This window comes from Halichoeres trimaculatus, unplaced genomic scaffold, assembly GCF_033239565.1.
Source record: "Halichoeres trimaculatus isolate MK-OKI-2021-1 unplaced genomic scaffold, fHalTri1.1 fHalTri1_scaffold_7, whole genome shotgun sequence".
Lineage (NCBI taxonomy): Eukaryota > Metazoa > Chordata > Actinopteri > Labriformes > Labridae > Halichoeres > Halichoeres trimaculatus.
The window spans coordinates 16,673,099-16,697,658 of NW_027437185.1; the positions used below are offsets into that span (position 1 = coordinate 16,673,099).

The 24,560-nt window shown below is 39.3% G+C and overlaps 2 protein-coding genes across 5 annotated transcripts in view; one reads left to right on the forward strand and one right to left on the reverse strand.

The window, feature by feature from the left end:
• flt4 (fms related receptor tyrosine kinase 4) overlaps positions 1-1,051 on the forward strand; it is a 63,053-nt gene extending 62,002 nt beyond the window's left edge. For all 4 annotated transcript variants that reach the window (XM_074674534.1, XM_074674531.1, XM_074674532.1 and 1 more), the window contains exon 30: positions 504-1,051. In XM_074674534.1, coding sequence (XP_074530635.1) covers positions 504-723 — 220 coding nt within the window. In that variant the 3' untranslated portion in view covers positions 724-1,051. The remainder of the gene's footprint in view (positions 1-503) is intronic.
• A 759-nt stretch (positions 1,052-1,810) lies between these two features.
• Positions 1,811-24,204, reverse strand: ergic1 (endoplasmic reticulum-golgi intermediate compartment 1). The gene is made up of 10 exons (XM_074673277.1): positions 24,037-24,204; positions 15,249-15,310; positions 10,670-10,742; positions 10,116-10,210; positions 6,617-6,741; positions 5,961-6,065; positions 5,808-5,868; positions 5,453-5,553; positions 4,604-4,726; positions 1,811-3,001 (listed from the first exon to the last, which is right to left on the reverse strand). The coding sequence occupies exons 1-10, from the start codon at positions 24,054-24,056 to the stop codon at positions 2,894-2,896; spliced, it is 873 nt and encodes a 290-aa protein (XP_074529378.1). The 5' UTR covers positions 24,057-24,204; the 3' UTR covers positions 1,811-2,893.
• Between the last annotated feature and the right edge of the window lie 356 nt (positions 24,205-24,560).

Sequence of the window (24,560 nt, forward strand, 5' to 3'; positions counted from 1 at the left end):
GGGATATTTTTAACTGATTCAGACGTGACTTTTTCTCTAAAGATCTTAAAACAAAACGTTTTTTTTCTGGGCTTGTCAGGTTAAGTGGCTCATATTAAGCCTCATCAGATAATGCTGATAAAAAATGAGAAATAAGAAAATGAAGACTGGCTTAGATTTCAATTTTTTATTTATTTAAAGTCTTTTCTCTGTTCCAGAAACCTGTGAAGCTCTTGTTTACTGCAAAATAAAATATTTTTCTTTAACTTTTTATTGAAACAACACAAAGTAAAAATTTCTATGAGACTTTTTATCTACTTTGGTAACCCATACAACATTATCCACTAAAAGCAGCTTAATTTAGTTCTTCCTCGTCATTATGGCTGGGTTTCATTCAGATTGCTCTTTGGAGGAAAAACAAAGATCATTATGCAGATACACTCCTTCTTAAAGTTAATGATCGTATAATTTGCCTTAGTTCTCAGTACCTATTGTTAAAACTGACGGCTCTTTCTTCCCCTCAGTCGTATCGGCAGCAGCAGCAGCACAGAGCCTCTCACCGTCTCCCATGGTTCCCTGGGTCGAAGCAGTGGTGTCATCAGCTCCAGACACCGTCCACACTTCTTCAGCCAGCTCTCGGGACAAACTTTCTACAACAACGAGTACGGACACCTGTCCGAGGAGGGTTTCTGTGACTTCTTCTCCTCACCTGACGCCCCCTGCCTGGCCTCCTCTAACGTGTAATCCCAGCCAACACGCAGCCCAGGAGAGAGGAAAGGAGAGGACTGACAATGTGAACTGCTCAGGTCAAGGGATGTGAGCTAACATCTCAGTATTGATATATAACTAACCATTTATACCTGAAGATCAAGTTAAGACCAGAGCTGACCTCTTCTAACTTCAACATCAGTCCCTTTTTCCTGGCTGCTGCCCTAAAAAACAGACTGAGCAACATGTGCCTGAAGTTCCTCAAAGAAGCCACTGGGTGGCAGCATTATGACAGTATTTTTTACTCACACATTGTTATATTTTATCTTTTGTATACAGAGTATTTTTCATCATTTGTACAAACTATGACTCATATGTGAAGAAATAAAGAATTTATCTTCTTGCTGTCTTCTCTGTTTTGAATTGAAATCAATCTTTCTTTTGCTCATGTTTAAAAATAATTTGTGGTGATTAACAAAAAGAGCAGCTCTGAAGTTTTTGATGATCCAATTAAAGATCAGTCACCGTGATGAGCAGATATGATCGGTGTCATGTCGTGTTGTGGAGGTGGACACTCAGAGTCATGACACAGTAAAAATAGGCTGAAGTGACGGAGGTAAACAGAGGGATGTCGGGTGAAATAAAAGAGTGAGTCACAGCGGCTGAGCTCTTATCAGAGCGGGACGTAAGCATGATGACAGCTGTGACTGCCTAACACCCTCTCTAACACCCTCTTAACATGCTCACATCACAAAATGACAACCTGCAGGGCGTTGACCCCGGGGTGCAAGGTCCACTTCGCACACTCGGCAGAGACACAGCTCCAGGTTCGAGAGACGAGTTAATGATTGGAGATCAGAGGTGCAAAGGATGCGCTTTCATTTTCCATGTGTAAAAAAATGATTCAAGCTGACTTGCTTTTATCTTATGCCTCTCTCACAAGTTTTATCCAGTATTTAGGAATTTTGAGATTTTTGTTTAAACTTAAACAATTTTCAGACAGTAAATGTAAAATCTTCCCTTCTTAAAGCTCACTTTGAGATCCGTAAACCAAATCACTTCTGATTCCAGCAGCAGGTAAAGTGACAGAAAAAATGAGAAGACATTGAAGTGATTTGTCTGGCACCTTTACTTAAGGAAGGTATAGCAGAACAGGCTGAAGACCAGAGGCCTGTGAATATCACTGTCCTCAATCAGAGGTCTTACACGACACAAAGAAAAACAAACTGACTTCAGATTACCAATATCTTGGCCTGGAAAATCTGTCCTTACAAATTCAGAGTGTAACAACATCATGGAAAAAAATCAGGTCCCAAGATACTAAAACTCAATCAGTTTCTCACAATAAAAAAAACAATAGACATTTGACCCAAGTAAAAATAAAAAAAAATCTGAACTACAACTTTAAAAAAATGCTTTAAATGCACTGAAAGGTAAACAATGATTATCATCCTGAAAAGAAACCCTCTGAAAATGAGGCTGACGGATTAACATATCTGAAAGAAAGTAAAGATACACACACAAACATGAGAGTGAATAAGAATCCTGTACGGTGAATCAGTATACAGAGAGGAACAAAGTTTGAATACTGGACATGAAATGGATGGTCCAGTAACATGATGTAAAACTCTGTCATGACAAATGGAAATGAATCACACTTTATAGTCAGTCACACCCAGAACACCTTCAACGATCACTTCCCCTGTTGTACTGACAGAATAATGGACCTCTTCATTAAAAATAATAATAATGTGACATAATGTAATAATGTTTTTTTCTGTAATCACACAGATATTTAATGTTTTTCTCCAAGATTTGAAATCCATGAAGATTTGGGTCGTACCAACATCAAATTAGAAAAAAACCCAAAGCATCATCTTTTCTGTACTTCATCTCTAAAAAAAACAAGTGCAGTCTTCAAATATCACACTGACACACAGTAGTACTCTAGACTTGAGTAACGAAAGAGTTCTTCGTCCCCTACTCTCCTCACTCTGTCCACATGTGATGATCAACGCAGCAGAGGAGGCCTGAGAGGACTGTCAGTAACTAACACACAGTCGTGTAGCCTGGTAGTTAGATCCAGTGCCAGAGCGGCTCTGTTGGTCATGGTGAGCTGCTTTGAGCGGGGACTGGATTTAGCTAACAGGCTAGCAACACTTCACTTATAAATAAAGACATGAGGAGGGGGCTGGGGAGGCGTTCCTCATGACATTTTTCCAATCTGGATCTTCTTCCATGCCTCTGAAGCTGTGAATATACAGGAGTCGATGATCCCTGCGACTGTGAACGTCCCTCCAATGATGGCGCAGATCTGCACACAAATCACTCTGTTAGACTTCATCAGAAAAAGGCTTCGCTCTTCCCACCCTGGTCATGAATGTCTTCATATCAGCTGTTTTCAATAACATGTAATCATCACAACAGATCACACCGACACCTCAGAGTGTGCTGGAGTCCAGTGATCATTTCTGCTGCTGCTTGACTCACAATCTTAAGCCATGAGTCATAATCACACTTTACGCGTCGTCATATCCTGAAGTCATGAAAAACCTAAACAACACTTAAGACAAATAATAGTGTAGCTCATCATTCAGGCAGCTAATTTAACCCTGACTGCATTATCAGTCAGCAGGAAACTTTCATGATGAGGTGGAAAACATGCGTAGCTGAAATTCCTCACAAAACAGGGTCAGGTGGGAAGTGGAGTCATTGGATGACAGAAGACAATTAATGGATTTGAGGTTCATTTCTGTATTTCTTTTCTAGGTTAAGAAATATATATATATATATATATATATATATATATATATATATATATATATATATATATATATATATATATATATATATATATATATATATATATATATATATTAAATTGATCCAAAATTATGTAGAGATGAATTTTAAGTTATTTTTTTCCAGTGGATGGTTTCCCCACATGTTCTGTTTATCTTATATGCATTCATTGACAGCCTTCCCAAACCACTGATGATTTGAGTGCAGCAAACAGAAAAGACACAAAAAGTAAGGAAGACCATGTCAGGTTTAACACATTTTTATTGCCTGTGGATCCCTTACTATAGTTGCTAATTTGTTTACCAAACAGCTAAGATGCAGGCAGTGCAACTACAACCTTGGGCTAAAAAACACAGCAGGAGCTCTACAGTGGAAGACCAGAGGAAAAATTCAAAGTCAGGACTTCTTCCTTGCTCCTTGAAATCACTTTTATATTTTATATTATACTCAGGCCATTTGTCTATGTATGGTAACCTTCCTGTAAGAGACCAAAACAGAGCTCCAAGACTCTGAATGGACTGTCTTATGTCTGGATATGACTTTGATTTTATATTTTCTATTCTTATTTTAAAGAAAATAGTTTGAATTTTCTGCTTAATGTGAAAAACAAAAACACACTTTGGAATACTTAAGTCTGAAATTCCAAATTTTACAGCTATCAGCTAGAACAATCACTATGGGCTGACATTTGTGCCGCTAGAAACTGAATTTGAATTAAGTGAATCAGAAATGAATTTAATGTTTCGAAACTAAATCTAACTGCTTCAAAATGTTTTTTCACCCACTTGAAAATTTAACCCTACATTCCTTAAATTTAGAGACACAAAATTCAATTTCAGATCAGCACTTCCCGACCATTATGTCATCGATGGCATTAAGGAACATTAATCCAGCACAGATTCACTGAATTTGAAATTGAATAGAAAAGGTGAAAAAAAATCAAAGCAAATAAATTCAATTTCAAAACATTAAGCTTTTCAAATTTAATACAATTTAAATTTAGTTTCTAGAGCCAAAAATCCCAGCTCACAGACCACCTTCACTCCTGCTGAGAACACAAACAGCGCTTTGTTTCCATCTCCTAAAAAAACCAAACCTCCCAGCAGTTTCTTACCGTGGTGATGAAGCGGTAGATGGGCTGTCTCCTCTCTGTGTATTTGACTGTGATTGGACTGAGGTCGTATCGAAACCAGATTGCTGGGATGATCCTGCCTGTGTGGCTGTATGCGATGTATTCCTGAGTGGCACAGAGGAAAAAAAGTGAAAGTTTTACTTTTGACACTGCCAGGAGGATAACTTTATTTAATAAACCATATTACGTTTGCAAACCATTTAGGAGTGATCTGTGATTTAATCCTTATCTCCAGAGGTGTTTATGAGATATTACAAAATTTAACAGGGATTAAGTCACATAGGAGTCATAAATGATTCATTAAAAATCAATGTTGGCTGAATAAAACAGATGAAGTAAGCAGTACGTAATGAAACAATGTGTTACGAATTAGTGTTATGTGCTCACATGGCTAGCAGTAAGTTCATATCAATCATTTTTCTCTTTAACTCCATCCTGATCTACTCCAGTCAGTACTCATGACAGGTTATAGCAGTAGTTTGAGCAGGGATGAGGGCCTCAGCTGGGCCCTTATTTACAAGAAAATGAGATTTCCGATTATCTTGCAAAGGCCCCCACCCAGCTGACCTTCACTGTTATTATCCAAAATCCCAAACCCAGCTGTCAGTCCCCACAGCTCTAGGAAGCATTTTTATGGTTTGTTGACATGTGGGGACCGTTTCCAGTCTCTAGGGGTGAGCTTCAACTTCCAGGTGAGTGCACAAGTTAACACAGCGATACATGCGCTGACCATATGCTGGGATGGTCACACACACTTCTTCCATGACAAATGCCAAAACAACATGACTCAGAGGTATGATCTAAGAGGAAAATGAGGGAAAGAAAAAGCACCTTGCTGGCTACTGTGTACTGGTAGGAGAATCTCTGCCGGCCTGATAGATCTTCGTACACTGTTGGTACTATCTTTAGGATGTAGTCATGTGAAGACAGAGCTGCAAGAAAAAAAGACAAAAGTTGTTTTAATAGACGGTATCCAAAAATGGATGTAGTTTTGTTAGTGACGCAACAAGCTGCAGGCTTTTCCATGTGAGCTGACGAGTCGACTGTGTGAAGAAAGTTTCCACTCAGTTTGGATTCAGTGAGTCCACTAGGTGTCCTATTTCATTGCTTCATCCAACACCAGCGTGGCCTTACATAAATGTGACATAGTGGTTATGATGAAAACATGTGCAAGGAGAATACGTACGATTGGACGACAGCCTGTCTGCCCCTCCTAACGCATTGAAAGCTCCTTTTACTTTCTGTACCTGAGTGAGGAAAGAGAAGCAAAGAGATCTGTATTTAGCCTCAGACTTATCTGGATTGTGTCTCTGAGGAGTGATTTTTGACGACTTCTAACCGTGAGCTTTTCTCCAAAAGTCAGCTTGTGGATGACATGGGTCATGTCAGGGTTTTGGGGCTGTGATGTTGCACCGTGCGTCGACACATGGAAGTTTCCTGGTACCTGAAGACACCAAAATACACACACGGATGGTGGGTTTTTGTGAATAACTGCACAAGCACCTGCAGCACGTTTAGTTAAATAATAACAAAGACCACCACACACACAGACAAAGGGGTGTTAGGAAACTAAATGATCCTTTCACTCCTCCACGTTTCACAGATTTCTCCACGAGTAAAAGCGATAAATGTCCAACTGGTTGGTTAATCATCTCGAATGCAATGGAAAGACTGACGCACAAGATGTTGTTAGCATAAACAGAGCTTCACTGGGTTCAGACTATACACTGAGAGGTAACCTAAACTGATCCCTGCACTCTAACTTGATTTAAACAGGAGGAGGAAGCAGGTCTGCCCCATTCATCTAAAGCTGGCGCTCTATGTTTAACTCCAAGTCCAGAACAAATAAACAGCTCTCAGCCTGAGAGGTTGTCCCACAAAATATCTGGCCTCATCTGATCCGTCATGTCCATAAAGAAGCAGATCTAGGCTTCAATCTGAGGGTGATGAGCTGATAAAACCAAGTCACTGAATAAGTGTTTGATGATGTTTTACTTTGTTGATGGTGAAAACTCCCTCAAAGCGGCAGCCATTATCGTTGTCAATGGGAATCTTCATTGAGTTGTCTATGTGACCGACCTCGTGTCTGCCCATCTCATCTTGAATGTCCAAACCGAGCACTGAGGGAACAAGGAGACACAAAGGAGACACAAAGGAGACACAAAGGAGACACAAAGGAGACACAGAGGCGACACAGAGGAGACACAGAGGAGACACAGAGGAGAATGAAGATGTTAAGTAAACAGGAGGAGACAAGTGAGTCAAGCTGTAACACAGGTTCTTCTGCTGAATCCAAACTACGTATTTCTACGGATGCTGATGAATCAGCCAGTCAAACATTAATTTTAACAGCTGACGAATCTCTTAAAAAAAAATTACCAAGTGGTGCCAAGCCTTAAGCTATCTTTAGTATGAATTAATCTTTTATCCAAAGAGTAATAAACATAATCAGCCTTAAAATGACTAATGAGATCTAACCCCTGATATGACATTTACTGGTAATAAGCCATTTTTCTGACTGTGTGGGCGCTTTTGTGTCCACATCCTGTTTCTGGAGAGACAAATTTCAACCTTGGTGGACAATGAAGATTTATCTATGTACTCTATTACACAGATTTCAGTTTTATTTTCCTTTTTTAATTCTTGATAAATAAGATTTAGTTCTCACTCTGACATGGATTTACCTTTGAAAATTATTAAGCAATTAGTTACATGTCTTTATTTTTTTGTAGCAGTATTAAAGTCTGATATAAAGGAGTTTTTTAAAAAAAAAAACCCACACAAAAGCATAACAATGAGGGATGCACTTTGTACACTGGGCTGATACATTATGGGACCGATAAAGGGAATTTGTATTCATTTATTATTCTAATAATATCATTTATTCTTCAAACCCAGCAGGTAAAAGTTGCGTTCATTTAGGTTTTAACAAGCAAACATACATTCTGGCTCAGTAGGTGGCGCTGTGTAATCCTTCACCACAAAGAGAGAAGGAACTAGCTCTGTCTCAGGAAGCCATGTCCACACGTAACCGGGTATTTGGGGAACCACATATATTCTGTAACGTTTACGTCTGTCGTCCACACGGAACCGCAGCTTTACGTCACTAAAGACGGTGCTGTCTGAAAACTCCCACCAAAGTTAACCAAAGATTTTAGAAAACTCATGTTTCCATGGTTTCGTTCGGACGTCAGTGAACGGGGTTTTCGGTTCTCAAACGTCACAGCTGAATATGAGGGGGGCTCATTCTGATTGGCTGGCACGGGTTTTACGTATGCAAAACGCTGCCCATAATGGGTGTGGCATGCTTCGAGTCGCACTTATTGGCAGATTTACCTCGTGTGGACGAAAGTAGTTTTAAGAACGAAGGAGTAGCGGCATCCACAGCTAGCATGAAAATAATAAAATTCAGACAGAGTCCAAAGCTAAATCCATTAGTAGCAAAATCACTTGATCACCTTCGTTTTTTTTAAAGTAGAAGTCAAAGACTTGACAAGCTGACAGAGTGTTTGGAGTGATATCTCCATCCAACCACTAATTTGTAGATGTATCCCAACCTGCACAGTATGATGTGATCTCTACACACATTCACTGTCAATGCACTTTACCTAAATTTCATCATGCATAGTTTGGTGGTCCCAAAAAAAAAGAAAGAAAAAAAGAAAAAACATTGCAGAGCCCCAGTGTGGAGAGAAAGAAATGAGTGAATGATAACTGTATAGTCATAGCTGTTATTTGTGTGTTAACGATATCAATTTTATTAATGATCACAATTTTCAGAATTGGCTTGAAAAATATTCACATCATGCACCCTGAATATATATATTTTAAAAGGTTAGGTTTCTAATATTGTTAACAAATCTCAAAAGTGAGCTTGATATTTTGTGTTTCCCAGTAAGACTAATAAACAAAAGTCCTTTGTCAAACACTATGTCCAGACTACTTCTCCTAACCTCCTGCGAGGAAGGTGATTATGATAAATAAGTCAGTAAAAATTAACAAAACTTGATAATCATGATAAGTAGCAGGTGTAATACTTTTACTTCACAGCACTTCCTCACTTACAGCACAATCGAGGAATGGTGAGCAAAGGTCTGACTGTCGCTGTAGAGTATGACCCACAGAGTAAACACAGAAAGACCAAACAGACCACCTAACCTGCCCGTTGTCCTCCCTCTTACTGTCTGTGTTTTTCCATCTAGACTTTTCTGACCCCCCTTGCAGGCCTCTTTGGATTGGCACACTGGCACTGGCCTATTTTCGGAGCAGGCCTGCGTTGTGTGTCGGCCTGCAGTGCAGCAGAGGGCCATCTGTTTGGTCGGTGGTAAAACCTCGACCAGCCGCCTGTCTGAACTTTGACATTCAAGGAAAGTTGGCGCTCATCTGTCCTGATCTTTAAATACAGTGTATAAATATAAGCTAAGTCAATGAGAGTGTCTGAGCTGCTCGTTTCTCCTTTTTAAGACTTTTAGTCTGGAAGTGTGTTCGTTTAAAGCGGATCTGAGCTGGAGTATTATAAGATTATTACATGCTGGTTCTGCTTTTCCACTAAGTCACAAACCAAGACCTAGCAACCTGTAAAGGTCAGAGGAGAGAAATGCAGGGCAGCACAAAAATAGGGAAATGGCAGCTTTTCCATGATGAAATGACTTCTCCCTTAGAGCCAGTGTTTACAGGATGACAACCTGTTTGGAACATAACCAGATGTACAACATTAACCCTCCAGGAGAACAGCAGAGGAACATTTCTGGTCATAACATCCAGCTGCAGCAGTGTGGTTAGACCAACACGCTTGAGCTGGTACATAAGAGGGCCCCACATGTCTGCTGAAAAAAAAAGAGTCTGAATTCTGCAAATAAACAAAAACCACTGTACACACAATCAAGAGCTTTAATTGGAAACGGCAGTACGGGGGCCTTTGTTTAGGCATGTGATGAGTGAGCTCGTCTGAACACATGGCCAACATGTGTGTGTGTGTGTAAAAGAATCTCTCCTCAGAAATCTGGACTGAAGATTTCACACAGGCATTTATTAGCGTTTCCATTTTTGGACATCACTTGAGTCCAATGAAAGTGTGTTTTTTTCTGTGCGGCGTGTGTGGATGTGATGTGTGTCTGTGTGAGCAACGTGCAGTTTGTCGTTGAGAATAGTTCCTGATAGAAGTCATGAGGACCAAACACCACACTGGCAAGCTTCACCTCGGCCTGCCCACAGCCCACTTCTTTAATATCAAAGCAGAATACATGCCAGAAAGGCAACTTTATCCCTCAGAGGCTGGGTTAAAGATCTAGTGTTATCTTCAAGCTTGCTACACTAGAGCAGGTAAACAAACCATAAACATAGTTGTTGTGAGCCTTCTTCTGTCTGTTATCCATCGTCTGGCAGGTTACAAGAAAGGACATGCTATCAGGGCCATAAACAATGTGAAAGGAAACACACAAAGTGTAATGAAGAGAAGTTATGAATTGTATGTGTATATTATGTATATACTCACAATCACAGTGTAAGTTTGGCAAACTGACGTTTAAACTCACATCTATCTTCCCACCACTGTCTTTATCGGGGTCATCCACATACAGTTCATTTACACTGTGAGAAAAGGGAAAAAAAACAGTTCATTAGAACAGAAGACACCAAGAGTTTTAATGAGGAGAAAAGGAGTCAGTTTAAGCACAGAAAAAGGATTCTTTTTGTCTCCAATTAAACGCTGGAGTAGATACATCTACAGCCAATTAACATGTGTCTCTGTCAGAGTAATTTCCTTACTGTCGCTTCCTCTCCAAGTCATCCCTTATTACAGCGCGCCAAGAGACTGACGCATTCACAGAACCAATTTCCTGTGCAAAAACTGACTCCATTTATTGGTAATAACATGCACAGAGGAGAGCACATCATAATGGAGGCATTGACATTCATGATGAAGTCCCTGTCTTGTTTATTTCAGACAGCAGGTCCTGTGCCTATGTGGCAACAAAGGAGCTGTCTCTAGATTAGCCACAGGATATTACAAGAGATGGTTATTCTGAGATGTGATGTAGTGATACCTACATTTCGGTGGCTATGAACCCCGTCAGCTCAGACAGGAAGAGGAAGAGGATGAAGACACAGCAGAGGATGGAAACTGTGGAAAGACAGGAAGAAAGTTTGATTTAAGACATTACTTGAACTTTAATCCCTGTTAAGCTTCAATTTGGTACCTCTTCACACTAACCTCTAATTACAACAGCTTTAAAGGGATGATAAAACAAAATGAGCCTGGCTGCAAAGCAACAGCTGACCTAAGATATTGACATTAATGAAATCGCAGGGGCCATAAAATATTTCTCTAAATAGCTGTTTTATAAGGAGTGTTAATCCTGCCATTACGCACTTCTTTAAAGACCTCATACACTAATTACACATTTAATACCTTCACTACAGGCAGCCATGACAGCATATCTGCTTTAGAGAGGTGAGCTCATGCTACGTAAGTCCTTCAAACAGCTCATTTTAGATATCCTCACACACTGACAATGACTCACACCAAAAATGGCTCCAACCAAGATGCTTTAAGGACTGAACTTAAGGCAAGAGAGAGGCCAAAATGGGGGCTATTGGACAGTACTGATGCCTGGTACTTGGAAATTGGTACCAGTACTTAATGGTACTGATTTTTGGTACTTTTTGTGTTATTGTGGTAAAAAATATAAATTTGTTCAATAGACTTTTTTTCAATTTAACATACTCATTCTTTAGCATATAACCTTGCAATTTTGTGTTCATGTCCAGCATGGAAAATCACCTACTCTTCAACTCCCGCACAGTCACAAGGATGCATTTAGGTACTGAAATCAAATGATCAGTTGTCTCCCTAATGGCCACTTTTTTAAAAAGTCAAATAAAGGCATTAGCTCAAATTTTAGTTCATTTTAATAGTAGTTCGTTTCATCTCACAGGAGCTTTAAAATTAGTATCAGTTGGGGGATTTTACCTTATTAGTTAAATGTTTAGTGAAAAAAATGGACAAATTATTGATAAAGAAGATGTCAGAGCCACGTACCAGTTAGCTTGGCAAACAGGTGCTAGAGCTCAACCTGCTCCACACAGAGCCAACTTCAGCAGCCATCACATTTAGTACACACCAAATAGTGATTTACCAACAAAGGTACAACAAAAGTTGTTTAAACTTTTTAATAAATGTTTGTTGTGAAAATGAGCATAATCCTGTGGTGTCTTAGAGTTTAACTCCAGTGGTTTTCTGATACTGGATGCACAATATTTACACCATAAATACAAAATAAAATACAAAAGGAACTACAGAAATTTATTTGTTCCACTTATAGCAAAAAATCTGAGCTGAATTCAATACTGGGCTTGAAAGAAGAAGTTTTTTAAGTCAAAATAATAAGTTAATTAAAAGTGCAGTTCCATGTTTACAAAGTCAAACATAGAAGAAACTGATCCGTGTCTGACTGTGGTCTATCTGGTATGGCGAGAGTCTGGGTCAAGAAACTCTCACTCAACAGGTGAGGCATGTTTACGTGGCAACAGTCACCTAGGAGCTCATGGTCACATGACTCTGTGGTTAACAGGGCATCAGGGCCCAACCTGCAGCCGGTGGAGGCTTTGCATAAGGTAATGTTTAACCAACAAACAAAAAGGGAGTGTCACTATGACACATGGGTCATCAATTCAGGTTCATCAAAAGACGTGTACGGTAATTCCTCCTCTGGTTTGAAAGAGTAAAATACTGGAAGGGGGATTATGGGAGATCAAAGAAGCAGCCTGCTACTGATTTGAGCTTTTTAAGCTCTGTCACGGAAACACTGTCAAGCCCTGTGATTTACAAAGACAGCACAGACGTGGTTTTTATTCAATCTCAGGATCATCCTTTCCAGTGCTTACACATACAATGAAATAGGAATAAAAAGTGGCCTCACTGAGTGTCACTGCGACACTAAAAACTGGATACAATAACATCATGAATCAGTTGGATTCACGACTAGCCCTGCATCACTGTTACCTGATCCATTATTTCTTAATTTCCCACAAAGCACAGTCATGAAAGAATTTTCTATTAACTGAGCAGAACAAGCAAACATTAGGACAGAAACTCAAATAACAAACCCATACATTATGTCCTAAGCCAGAACTGCTTTGAAAGCCTTTGCAGTCCAAACAGAGGTAGCGTTCACAGTAAGTACCATAATAATTGAATCCAAAGGAATGTGGCCCTAAAACAAAATAACAAAAGCAGATGAGGTTAACTATTTGACCTCTGAGTGGAGGAGGTCTGTTTCGGGTTGACTCTAAACAACACAAGCTAAAATGTGAGTTGAGCTGCCATGGGTATGTGTCTAATATCCAAATCAACCCAATGCCCTCAGCCCGAGACAGTGGATGGAGACAGGAAGGGTGGTGAATGTGCGCAGGAAGAACTTCCATACATTTCCGCCCTGGGTGGAAACTGTGTGTTTATGTTTAACACATCCAGTCTCTTCCCCGTCCTCCAGGAAAGTGTCTCTAATCTTTTACAAAACTTCTCATTATTCAGCAGCAGCACTGCTGATCCAATCCGTCAAAAAGTAGATTTAAATTTTGACACTTTGTGACAGTCAATCTGTTGTCATCAGCTGACTGATGAACAACCAATACTAGAAAAATGACTGAGGAGTTAAAAAATGTGTCATCGTCTTTTGTATTCTGTCAAGCAGTGAATAATCAATACAGTCCCACATTACTCAATGACTGATTGATGACAAGCAGGAAAGCACATGACTTGACAGGAAAAGCGTTTAGATTTCCACTGATGACTTCTCCAGGGCCTGTGGCGATGAAAGAGCTTGCTCATTAACATTCTTACCATACTAGATGTGCTAAAACAGGTACAGCCCCCGTTCTTAGTGACTCTGTCAGGACAAGGCTCTGACAGGCCGGTACTTGAATTATAGCTGTTGGCTCTTCTTTTTCCCAAACTGTTCCCACTACATCAACCTCTCCAGGCAGAGCTTACTACCTCTTGATGGTTTACTTTCTAGTGATAATCCTGTTTTAAAACTCTTCAGGTGTGCCAAATTCTCACTCTCCATTCTTGAAACTACATCAAAAGAACTAGTTATTCCTATTTAAGAGCAGACAATAAACACAACATATATGTCCTAATATCTCTTTTGTTGCAGCTTTTAATTTACTTCTAAAAACAACCAACTTCCACAACACTAAGACATTAAACATATCATTTTACTTTAGTGGGGTGAGAGGATTTATCTCTTTTTTTTCTATGTGCTCCTTATAAATCTAAGGCCAGCAGGCCATTAGCTTAGCACTGACAGCAAGGGAAATGGATAACCTCAGTCACGCAGCCCTTCTTATAAAGCACAGCTAACTAATAAAGAACAGTATTCTTGTTTGTGTAGGGATGGGTACTCAATTAGGTACTTTTATAGGTACCAACCATAGACTGTATGTAGAGTGGACATCGTGGCTCCGTCATTTATCATTGTACGGTTTTGAAGCCAAAATTTTTTTTTTTTCTTTCGAGAGTCTAACCACTTCTTGACTCTACTTCTAGACATATTTTACAATCCCCGAAAAAAATACACGAGAATGGCAGCTGTCAATCATCGTCAAACGTTATGTAAAGCCTTGTTTGACGAGTTGAATACAAGACAGCTAAATGATATCTTCAAATCCCCAAAACAATCGGACGTGAGAAATATTTCTACGAGGAGTATTAATTTTTTAAAGTTTGACCACAGCCCATCTGGAATGATTGGAAAGCTGTATTTTTTAACCTTTACTGCAGCCAGCCACCAAGGGGAGCAGTTTTTGTGGAGACCTCACTTCAAGCCGAGCAAGATGACGTCCATTTTTTTACGGTCTTTGGTACCGACCCAAATTCTGTCAGAAATACCGGGTACTGAGTCATGAAAAAACAAACAGTACCATTTTTAGGTACCTAAACGCATGAAGAATAAATATGTTAAATTGGAAAAAAAAATCATTTTATTATTAAACAAATTGATATTTTATACCACATAAACATAAAAAAGTACAGGGCATTGGTACCGTATCATTTCAGATAAACGTACCCATCCCTATGTATGTGTCATTTAAAAAAATAGAAATGAAAAAAAATGACCTAATACAGTTTTAAAAAGAAGTGAAAATCAGAAGTCACCAGTGTGCTTAGGTTAGCACAAAGGCGTGTAACAGCTAACTCTTACTCATCCCTTTACATCTACATTTTAGGTCCACTAACTAATGGTTAGCTCAATGTGGACCACTTTTCTGACTGTTTTCTTCATTTCAGCTTTCAATTTGTATAGCTAAGCTAACCATTTACTTGAGAGTTTGTTTTATACTTTATGGAAAGGAAAAATGGTAATGATCTTTCCATCCAATTTCCAGCAAGCAACTACAATAAATATATTTCTCCATTTCCTTTTAGTTGATTTTTTGTCCTTGGAGACCATACATTAATAAATTATTTTCTTATTCCTCTATTATTTATCATTAAAACATCCTCAAAACTCACCAAAACCAGAGGCAGTGGATTTTTTATTAGAATTTTATGAATTCTGAATCATCAAAAGAAAAAAATTTAGGCCGTAGTTTGGGCCTAAAGTCATTGCAGGTCAATACTCACTGAAAGCTCCTGTGTATGTTGGCTGGGTGAGATCTTTTGGAACTTTCCTGTAGATATCAAATCTGAGGAGAGAGGGAGAAAGGGATACATCACAAAAAAATCAGGAAAAGGGAGAGTGAGAAAAAAAAGTAAATGTCAACACTACGTGCCGTGAAAATAAGCACATTCTGTACCCATAAGGCTGTGCGATATTACAGAAGAGTGGTGGAATGTTAGCTCTGGACCAGAGCCATTACACACAACAGGTCCAGACAGCCTGCTGCAACACACACACACACACACACACACACACACACACACACACACACACACACACAAAAACACACACACACACACACACACACACACACACACACACACACACACACACACACACACACACACACACACACACACACACACACACACTTTTTTTACAGGGTTACACCTCTTCCTCTGAATGGGTGCTCTGTAATTCTGACCTGACCCTAACAAAAGGCCCCTGATGGTCCTCATACACGCAGGCAGAGCCACCATAAACACATGCTGGGAACTGGACACAACAGCACAAACTACCTCAAATAACACTGGAAGATTCTCTTAAATTAAAATCACACCAACAGTGAGGAATTCAGCTGACAGGAAAATTCCAATCTAATTATACAGAAAGATGAAAAAAAAACAGTATTGGGTGTAAGAGAAGTGATAGCAACAGTGAAAAGGAGGAGGATCTTTACCACCTGACGAGCATTTCTCTTCTTGTGAAATCATTGCTGCCTATTTGGGAAGCTAAGAAAGGGAAAAATCTTGCTGCTTAACACCAAAACTATTTGGGTTCATGTGTTCTTGCGCATGTCCTTTTTGGGGAGTGAAACATTTTTGACCCCAAACTGCGCTTACTTTGCAAACCCCGCCCACTCGTCTCTCCTTTCCTTCCTCATCTCCTTCAAAAACACTCACATCTGTTAAAATTTCTTTCACCGAGAGCTGCCAGTGAAATAATCTCAGCTGATGCAATGAAGGGCGGAGGAGGAAGCGGGAGGGTGGGTCTCCTGTCAGGCCCCGACCCTGCTGTTTCGCCTGTTTTGCTTTAGCTCCTGCTTTCACTCTTTTGTTTTTATCTGCAGCACAAAGACCCCTGGACCCTGAACGCCTCAGACAGCTTCCCTCAGTCTCTTCCCCTCCCTCTGATCCACATACATCTATAACCTCTTATGTCCCACTGGTATTAGATCACTGTGTGGTAATAGCAAGCCTGGCAGGATATATAGGGCAGACGACATGGAGAGGGGCTGGGTGGAGACACTGAGGGAGGGGTCCCCCTGTATCAGGATGAGAATAACTTTGGGACAACACTTTCCTCAATGCTAAGCTTTAACATGACACTGTTTCCCCAAACTGTCTCCTTCCTGTCATGGTACTGACAGCCTGATGTTTATCGTTTAGGGATTTTATGCTTCCATGTGCTACAGCATGACCAATATCGTTTTTTTTGGCAAGTTTCTTCTTACCCATCTTTCTGTACCAGATTCTTACATTTCACGGTCTTATATGCTGAATTAAGAAGTGTAGGCCTCCCAAGATTCTTTAAACGCATTGCCCGTACACTATCTAATGAGGGTAAGGTAGTCAGCTGCTTGTTTTAGTGTTCTGTGAGGTTTCTGCCAGGGGACATATCATGCTTGTTTCTCCTTTTTCACTATGCCAGACTAGGACGCCTGTAAAGCATTTCTGCCCTCAGTACAAGTCATTTAGTTCCTTCATTGCCCCACAATAGCGTTCTCAATATCCTCATTTTAGGCCATTCTGAAGATCTCGTTGAAATGCTCCATTTCGAGAATGACCTCCAGTAACCTCGCAACATCACAGCCCTTTGTGCTCTGATTGGTCAGTTCTATCAGAGGGGCGGAGGGGGTAGAGCCAGGGGGCGGTTTTTGCAGCATGGCAGTATTTACAAAATCGCCACGTTAAATGGAGCAGACCGAGAGAGTTTGCTGTTTGCCAAAACTTCACCATAAGGCATTGATAGCACTAATAAAATGGCAGAGTGTAGGATACGCCCTTTTGTATTGGACCCCGAGTCAGACCCGGATGGTTCTGCAGCTCAGGAGGAAGAAAATCCACCTCAACACAGATCATCTCAGGACGCTTCAGTGTGGTGAGTCAAACTGCTACTGTATATAACATGTATAGTTTATACATGGAAATATAGGCAGACTTCACCACTAAAACATTTCTATAACAGGGCTCCATCCTGCTCCTTCACTTTTCTCTGTCTGTTTTATCCATCATGCTGAAAGTGTAGTCTAAAGATCGCCTCTACCGTCAGTTCGTCACTATGTTATTACCGCAGCATTATTGTGGTCCAGGTTCACAGTGCATATCAGAACAAGCATGCAAATATCACAGTCTCACAAGTATTACGACGTCTGCTAAAACTACAGTGTTTTAACTGCTAATTCACCATGTAAAGCCGAGCTGCTCAGCAGAGCAGAGTCCCTGCATCCAACACTCGGCTCTTGGTGGGTGTATCCCTCGGTGGCGGTTGTGTGACTAACTGACATCACAGAGGAGGAGCTGCTTTATCAGATTACTCCAATAAAAAGAAAGGATCCTCATGTCGTCACGACGGTCGAAATCTCGCGGCCAAATGGCAATGACCTATTTTCAGGGGCATCAAATCTCGTTCTAGGATATCAGAAAAAATTCAATATCTTGTTTTTTGAAAATTCAGGGGGTGTAAGGTCTTGTTTTCAAATTTATTGTATCATATGTAAGTATTAAATCATGTATGACTAAAAACCACAAATGCTGGTAACAGCCCTATTTATGTCTGTAAAAACTCATGATTTTTTTTTTATTTTTAAGTCTTACTGACGATTACTTTCACGATTCATGCATTTCATTTACAGTACCCAGTATTAAGGCTACTGATGCTGTACTTTTAAAGAAGTTAAAATCAAATGTTGTAAGTGAATTTGTATTTTGAATGTTTTTATTCTAAAAGATAGTGTTGTGAAATGGTGAATAGCTTTAACAAAGTTTTTACAGTTTAGATAAATCTGAGTCCCTAGCCTAGATGGGCAAAAAGTTAAGTAATATAAAATACATGAAGCATAAATTAATAAGATACATATTTATAATGGAATCAGCTGTTGATTTAATTGTTTTGTTTGTTTCCAAGGTTATTTTGGGGGTTAATTTTGAATTTATTGGGAGAGGGAAACTTAGAGTTGAACCTGGAGTTGCTGCGGGGGCAGACCATGGCATTTGATATGGGTGCACGTTTTAACTGCTTGGTCAATGGTGACCCTGGTTATATTTTATTCAATAGTTTTGTGCATTGTATGAATTTCTTCAGGGTGAGAGTGGGAAGTGACAAGAAAAAATAGTGAAATCAAAGTGCAAAAACTCAACACATACAGTGTGTATGTGTTCCTGGTGGCACAGTATCTCAGTTTCACACGGACACATTTCTAAGTAGTACTACAAACGTGAATATACTTCTGTTGTATGTGCATAGCACTAAATGGCATCTGGAAAAAAACAAGCCATAGTAACACTCTCATGAGCATGTTTTAAATGTTTTTTTTTCTTATTTGTGGCTCAATGGTGGAGTGTCATCTCTCAAATGAAAGACAGGTTGAAAGTTTGGACCAAGCGCTCACAGTTCCAGTCTCTGTGCAAGACACTGAACCCAACATTTGCACCTAAAGGCAAAGACGGAAGTGTGTGAGTGTGTACCAATGGGATTGGCAAGTTCAGCAAATGTATACAGCAGCCTTTGCTATCAGTATATGAATGTGGTGTGATTGGTGAAGGCGTCACGAATTGATGTGCGTCAAGTGCTCAAAAAGACTATGTAAATGCCATCCGTTTACTGAATTGTACAGCGAAGCTACATTTTGAGAGTGTCTGCTGTTGAAGGGCAGCCTGTGAGCTATAACTCTTGCAAACAGCTGGTGCACCTCTGACATGAAGTTTTGAAGGCTTTATATGAGTACAGGTTATAAATAGTCACAGAAATCCTCACACTTGCAGTGGGATCATCGATATTTTTAGCAATCACAGCCTCCCAGCTGCTAAATCCAGACGTGATTAAGGAAACGGAGTCTCAATTTACAGGTCAAAATACACGTGAGATATAATCTGTTGCTGCATGAGAACTGTAGAGAGTTGAAGCTTACACACAGACAGCTCCTGCTTGTCAGCAAACAAACTAGCCGCCTAAAGTACAAAACCATGTCCCCACATTAGACACCACATTAAAGACTCATTCTACTAACTTCAAAAGCTGCTTTGATACAATACAACTCTAGCCAGCAGCAAACATCACATTCCCAAAATGTTATACTGTCAAGACAAAGACAATATCTAAGATGATGAACACCATCATGGCAGGAGCAACACCTGCTACATACAGAAACACAGCACTTACTGGCACTCTAAACTTTAAATTTAATGATGTTATTTCATCACAGAGCTTCCTTAATTCTTAGGCAATAATTCCACAACACAAGGCCAGGCATTTTCTGAAAAAAATGATCCCCCACCAACAGAGATGGAGCAGACACAGACAGAGCAGACACAACCTGCTCATCTCATATCAACCCAGTCTGCAGAAAGGAGGCCAGCACGTTCACCTCTGTCTGTTGACACTGTGGCAAAAAAGAACCTGAAGTTTCCTCATTTAGACTGATCTTTGGAGTTTGGTAATAAAACAAGTTGATAGGCTCAGATGTGAGAGCACCATGAGGAGCTTCCGGTTCCCATCCATGTCTGATAGGTAAAAGACAACAAAAGAAGAGCTCGATCTTATTAACTAATAAGAACCCATCAGCACGGAGGTATTACTGACCTTGAAATTCAGACACTTTTTCTATATCTCACTTCTTGATTCTTATGCCACACTAACTGAAAAATGAGTGTGAGAAACTTGTAGTTATTTTTCTATTTTGATGTAGTTTTTAAATTCCAGTATAAATATTTATTATGTATGATGAATACTACATTCTCTAATTTTATTTATTAGATTTAATAGTGTTTGCCGGTTAATTTAACACAAGACTTTATTTTTAGTGTTAAGTACAGAGCAAAACTTGGCCACACTAAAAAAAATTTTGTACCATAATTTTTACATATCAACAGGCAGTACGACAATTTGCTTTTTTTAAGTTTAGTCTTGGGCACTGGTTTGGCCTTGCAGTTGAGGTAAGGAGGCCATGGGGCGAGCCCTTGAGTAGTATGATGGAATCTAACCTGTGGCCCTGAAAACAAATACATTAAGTTGGGTGTGTTTCTTTAAAGACTGAACACTTATGAGCTAATTATTTTTTTATTGTTTGCATTGTTATACTTAAAGTTAAAAGAACATCTTGACACACTTCCACTGTACTTCCCTCACACTTAGGTCTTCTTATTCTAAGGCTGGATTGGGGCTCAGTTTCGCCTCATTAGCTGCACTAAGAACACTTTGTATTCATGAATGTTGACTCTGAGAGCTCACCTCTTGTCCGTGGTTGCTGTTTGTAATTTCCTGAATTACAGTCAGTACATCTCCCTCCGTCACTTCCCTCACTTCCCACTGCTCAGTGGTGTGTGAGGGGTTCACATGTTTTGTGATTAGTGAGGACACGGTGTACCAGCATGTTGACACAGCAATGCTTTTGAAGAAGAAGGCCTTACTAAATAAAACACAGATCTCACATGAGTCAGACATGAGTCAGTAGTTCATGTTTTCAAGTTATTCTGAGAAAAGGTAACATAAATGACAGAAACTACTCTTTTTTTTCTTTCTCTGTCATCTCATATCATGAGTTGACATCTTCCTTTTTATAGAGTCATGAGCCTGAAGTGTACGTCAAAAACAGCCAGCAGTCACTGTGAAGATAAGAAATCCATTGACACCAAGCGTTATTCCTTAAGCTTTCAGCAACAATGATGTAATTATCACAGGGGAAAACACACTACATCATCAGGTCAGCACAAACTAAACCTCCTTTGTCAATAAATGACATAACCTCAGGGTCAATTAAACTCAGACATAATTGCCGTTGTCCACCTATTCATTCTGAAGAAAAGACGTCCAGTCATTGTGAATGAGCATCTCTCTATGAAAAGAGACTGATCTTTGTCTGTGTGACATCATGGTTACATCCCATTCAGAAGACAGACAGTCTACCCTGATTCTACTCGTTTTGGCAATTTCCATTTAGTCATGTATCAAGGAAAAACATTTGGAATATTCACAGTAGTGTCATCCATCCATTGAGCTAGTTTTCAGTGATCTAACATATCATAGCATTCCGGTAAAACATGTTGCCCCAGGTACTTGTATTATCTACCGTAAACTACGCTACAAACTCTTCAACACACTCTTTCCCTGCTGAGAAGGTGAAACCTCAATACAGCGGTTAGTTTGTAAATCGAGCTATTTCTAGATGTTGAAACGCAGGTTTTGTGCGATCAAGGCTTCTGTGACACATGTGAACAGGATATGACCACGTTGTGACACCATGACACACACCCGCTCTCACACGGCTATTAACTGCAGGTGACCTGTGGTGTAAACAAGAGTTACAACAGGTCCTCTGAGCTGACTAATTCATTCTGTCATTTTAACACAGATGAGGTTTGTGGAAGAACAAGTGTCAAAAAACATTGCTAAACAGACAAAAGATGCTTGAATTAAACAAAATAGAGACAAAATGACTAATTCTAAACACACAAAAAAAAAATCAGAGACTACATAATATTAGGGTAAATAAACATTTTTGCCTATAAATTAAACAAAAGTGCTTTTAGTAGATTGACTTGATCTAGTATCTGTTGAACAAGATACAGTTTTTAAAAAAGCTGTTTTCTGGTTTGGGTCAGGGATTGAAATGTGCTCCATTTCTATAGAGGCTATTGTCTCTAAGCCATGACCCTTTGCGACATTTCTTTCCCAAGCAGCAACTTCTGGTTGTGAGTAATAAAGACAATGTGGAATTGCTAAAACCCACAGTTTGTCAAGTGTTTGTTTGAGGTTTAGAAACAACTGGGACATACACACTGAGCCATAAAAGACTATTCTTTCAGTAAAAATAATCACGTTTACTGCCTCGTACAAAAAATACCTACAGTATGAATAGCTATGACTTAAAAGCTAATAGTACTTACTAGGGATGCACTTTATTATCAGCACAATATCGGTATCGGCTGATAAAAGCTTAAAAACACGTTTATCGGTATCTGCAGACATGAAAATTTCTGCCGATAGGCACAGCCGATAAGGTGCTATTCAGTTGGGTTTATAATTATTTTCCATCTGAAAAATAAGCTCCTTAAATAAAATGTAGCACTTCATTTATTTGCACTGCAGAGCTCTGTGTCTGTCACCAGGTTGTTACAGTAGCTCTAAAATAATCAAATGCAACTTGGTTATGTTTAAAAATGCATTGTACATTTAAAGTTCTTGTGATCTAAAGAAATTATTTTTCTGTATTTCAATACTGAATTTCTTGAGTTTGAAAAAATAATACATTTCTTATTTATGGTAAAATCAAATGTTTTTTGTCTTGTTTTATGTGTGTTTCTTAAACAAATAAGACCATCACAATTAGAGTAACATATAAATTCCAGTACAGGAAAGACTTAGCTTTCTTTACAGTGAAAAAAACAAACAAACTTGTGATTATCGGTATCGGCCAAAAGGGGTTTCGATATATCGGCATATCGGCATATTGGATATCAGCAAAAATCCAATATCGTGCATCCCTAGTACTTACTCTCCAAACTTGGCAGTTTAGAAGATACTAAAATCACCACTTTGCCCAACCAGAGGCACCCTTTAGCTGTCAACCCTCGCTGTCTACCCCCCCCATATTTCTTGTAATTCTTGAGTAGTCCCATTAAACCAAGTAAGAAAAATTTACTAAAAAAGAGATCAAAGAGAATTTCCCTGTGGTACCTAAATATGTGTTTAGTTCTTTGGTCTTTTTTTAAATAAACATTCAAATTACAAAATGTTATAATTATTCAACCATGAAGCTAATATGTGACTACCCTACTACTTTATTTCCCACTTACAGATAACCATTTCTTCTATATTTAAGGATGAGTATGTGGTTAAGACTTTGACAGAGGAGCAGTTAGTATCTGTCATTAGCACTTCATATGAAGTGTAAACATCCTGTTCACTATTTTTTATCAGGGTGTGTTCTATCAACAGTTTCAATAGCTCCAGAGGTGGGACTGTTAAATGTAACTCTGTGTTTGCTACTTGCCTGCTTAAGTATCTATAGCTAACGTCATTGTTTCTGTGATGGCTGCAGTCAGGTGTAAGCTACCTGTCAGAGTGTTGTGGCTGATAATACTGGGGCTTTGTGTATTTGGAATAGCACACCAGGCATTTGAGATGCAAATAAGACTAAACAAGGCTGTCAGGTTTGTTAGGTAAAAATGCCGCTATGACAAAACTCGGGTTGGCTGTCAGTTGGTGCTCAGCCCCAGGGTCACTGAAATCAGCTTGATGCAAATGAGAATTCATGGGGAAATCTGCACATGCGCAGACAAGTTAACAGACAAAAACTCACAGAGCATACCTGAGCATCACTCCAGAGACTCCACAAAAAGTCTGCATCCCTTGCTACGATTTAGTCTATTCATACCTATAGTGACCAACAACTGTTATAACTTTCACTCGCTCATCAGTAATGCTGTGATGTGATGCTTGGCTAACCGTTAATTCATCACTAGCTCACAGACTCCAAAACAAACCGCCGCCCCTTCATGAGTGAGTCGCACAGAGTGAAACCCCCGTACTCACCTCCTGACATCGAAAGGCATGATGTTTGCGATAACACAGAGGGATTAGCAGACAAAGACACAAACAACGGGTTACCACACAGCTCCCTTTAATGCTACCGGTGGTTCATCGGTACCGGGCTGACGTAAGCTTAGGACGCTTTGCAAAAGCTGATTGGTCGAAAGCAACTTCCTGTTCAGGCTGATTCTATTTCCGTCGAGAACGCAACATCATCTTAATCAAACGGTTTCACTGTTTTTCTTTTCATTATTGATTAAGATTCGAAATAATGTAATAATAATAAAAAAACATCAATAGTGTAGGTATATGTTCAACAATGTTCTTTTATCTGTTTTCAAAAATGTACATTATATTCTACATATTCTATATCCTTACATTTTTCTAATTATTGAACTGTTAGTTAAAACTAATATTTGCATCATGAAAATCTTAAACAAAACGAAAAAAAAAAACAATGAAATAAATCAAATAATACAAAATAAATACATGAATAAAAAAAAAAACTGTTCCAGACTGTGTACCTC

What these genes read in the sequence shown, in the direction of transcription:
- ergic1 (XM_074673277.1), bottom strand. Translation starts at nt 24,056, where the DNA reads ATGCCTTTCGATGTCAGGAG. An exon ending in GGGTTCATAGCCACCGAAAT is followed by an intron (nt 10,211 to 10,669) that starts GTAGGTATCACT and finishes CTTTTCTCACAG; the next exon opens with TGTAAATGAACTGTATGTGG. An exon ending in TCTACCGCTTCATCACCACG is followed by an intron (nt 3,002 to 4,603) that starts GTAAGAAACTGC and finishes ATTTGTGTGCAG; the next exon opens with ATCTGCGCCATCATTGGAGG.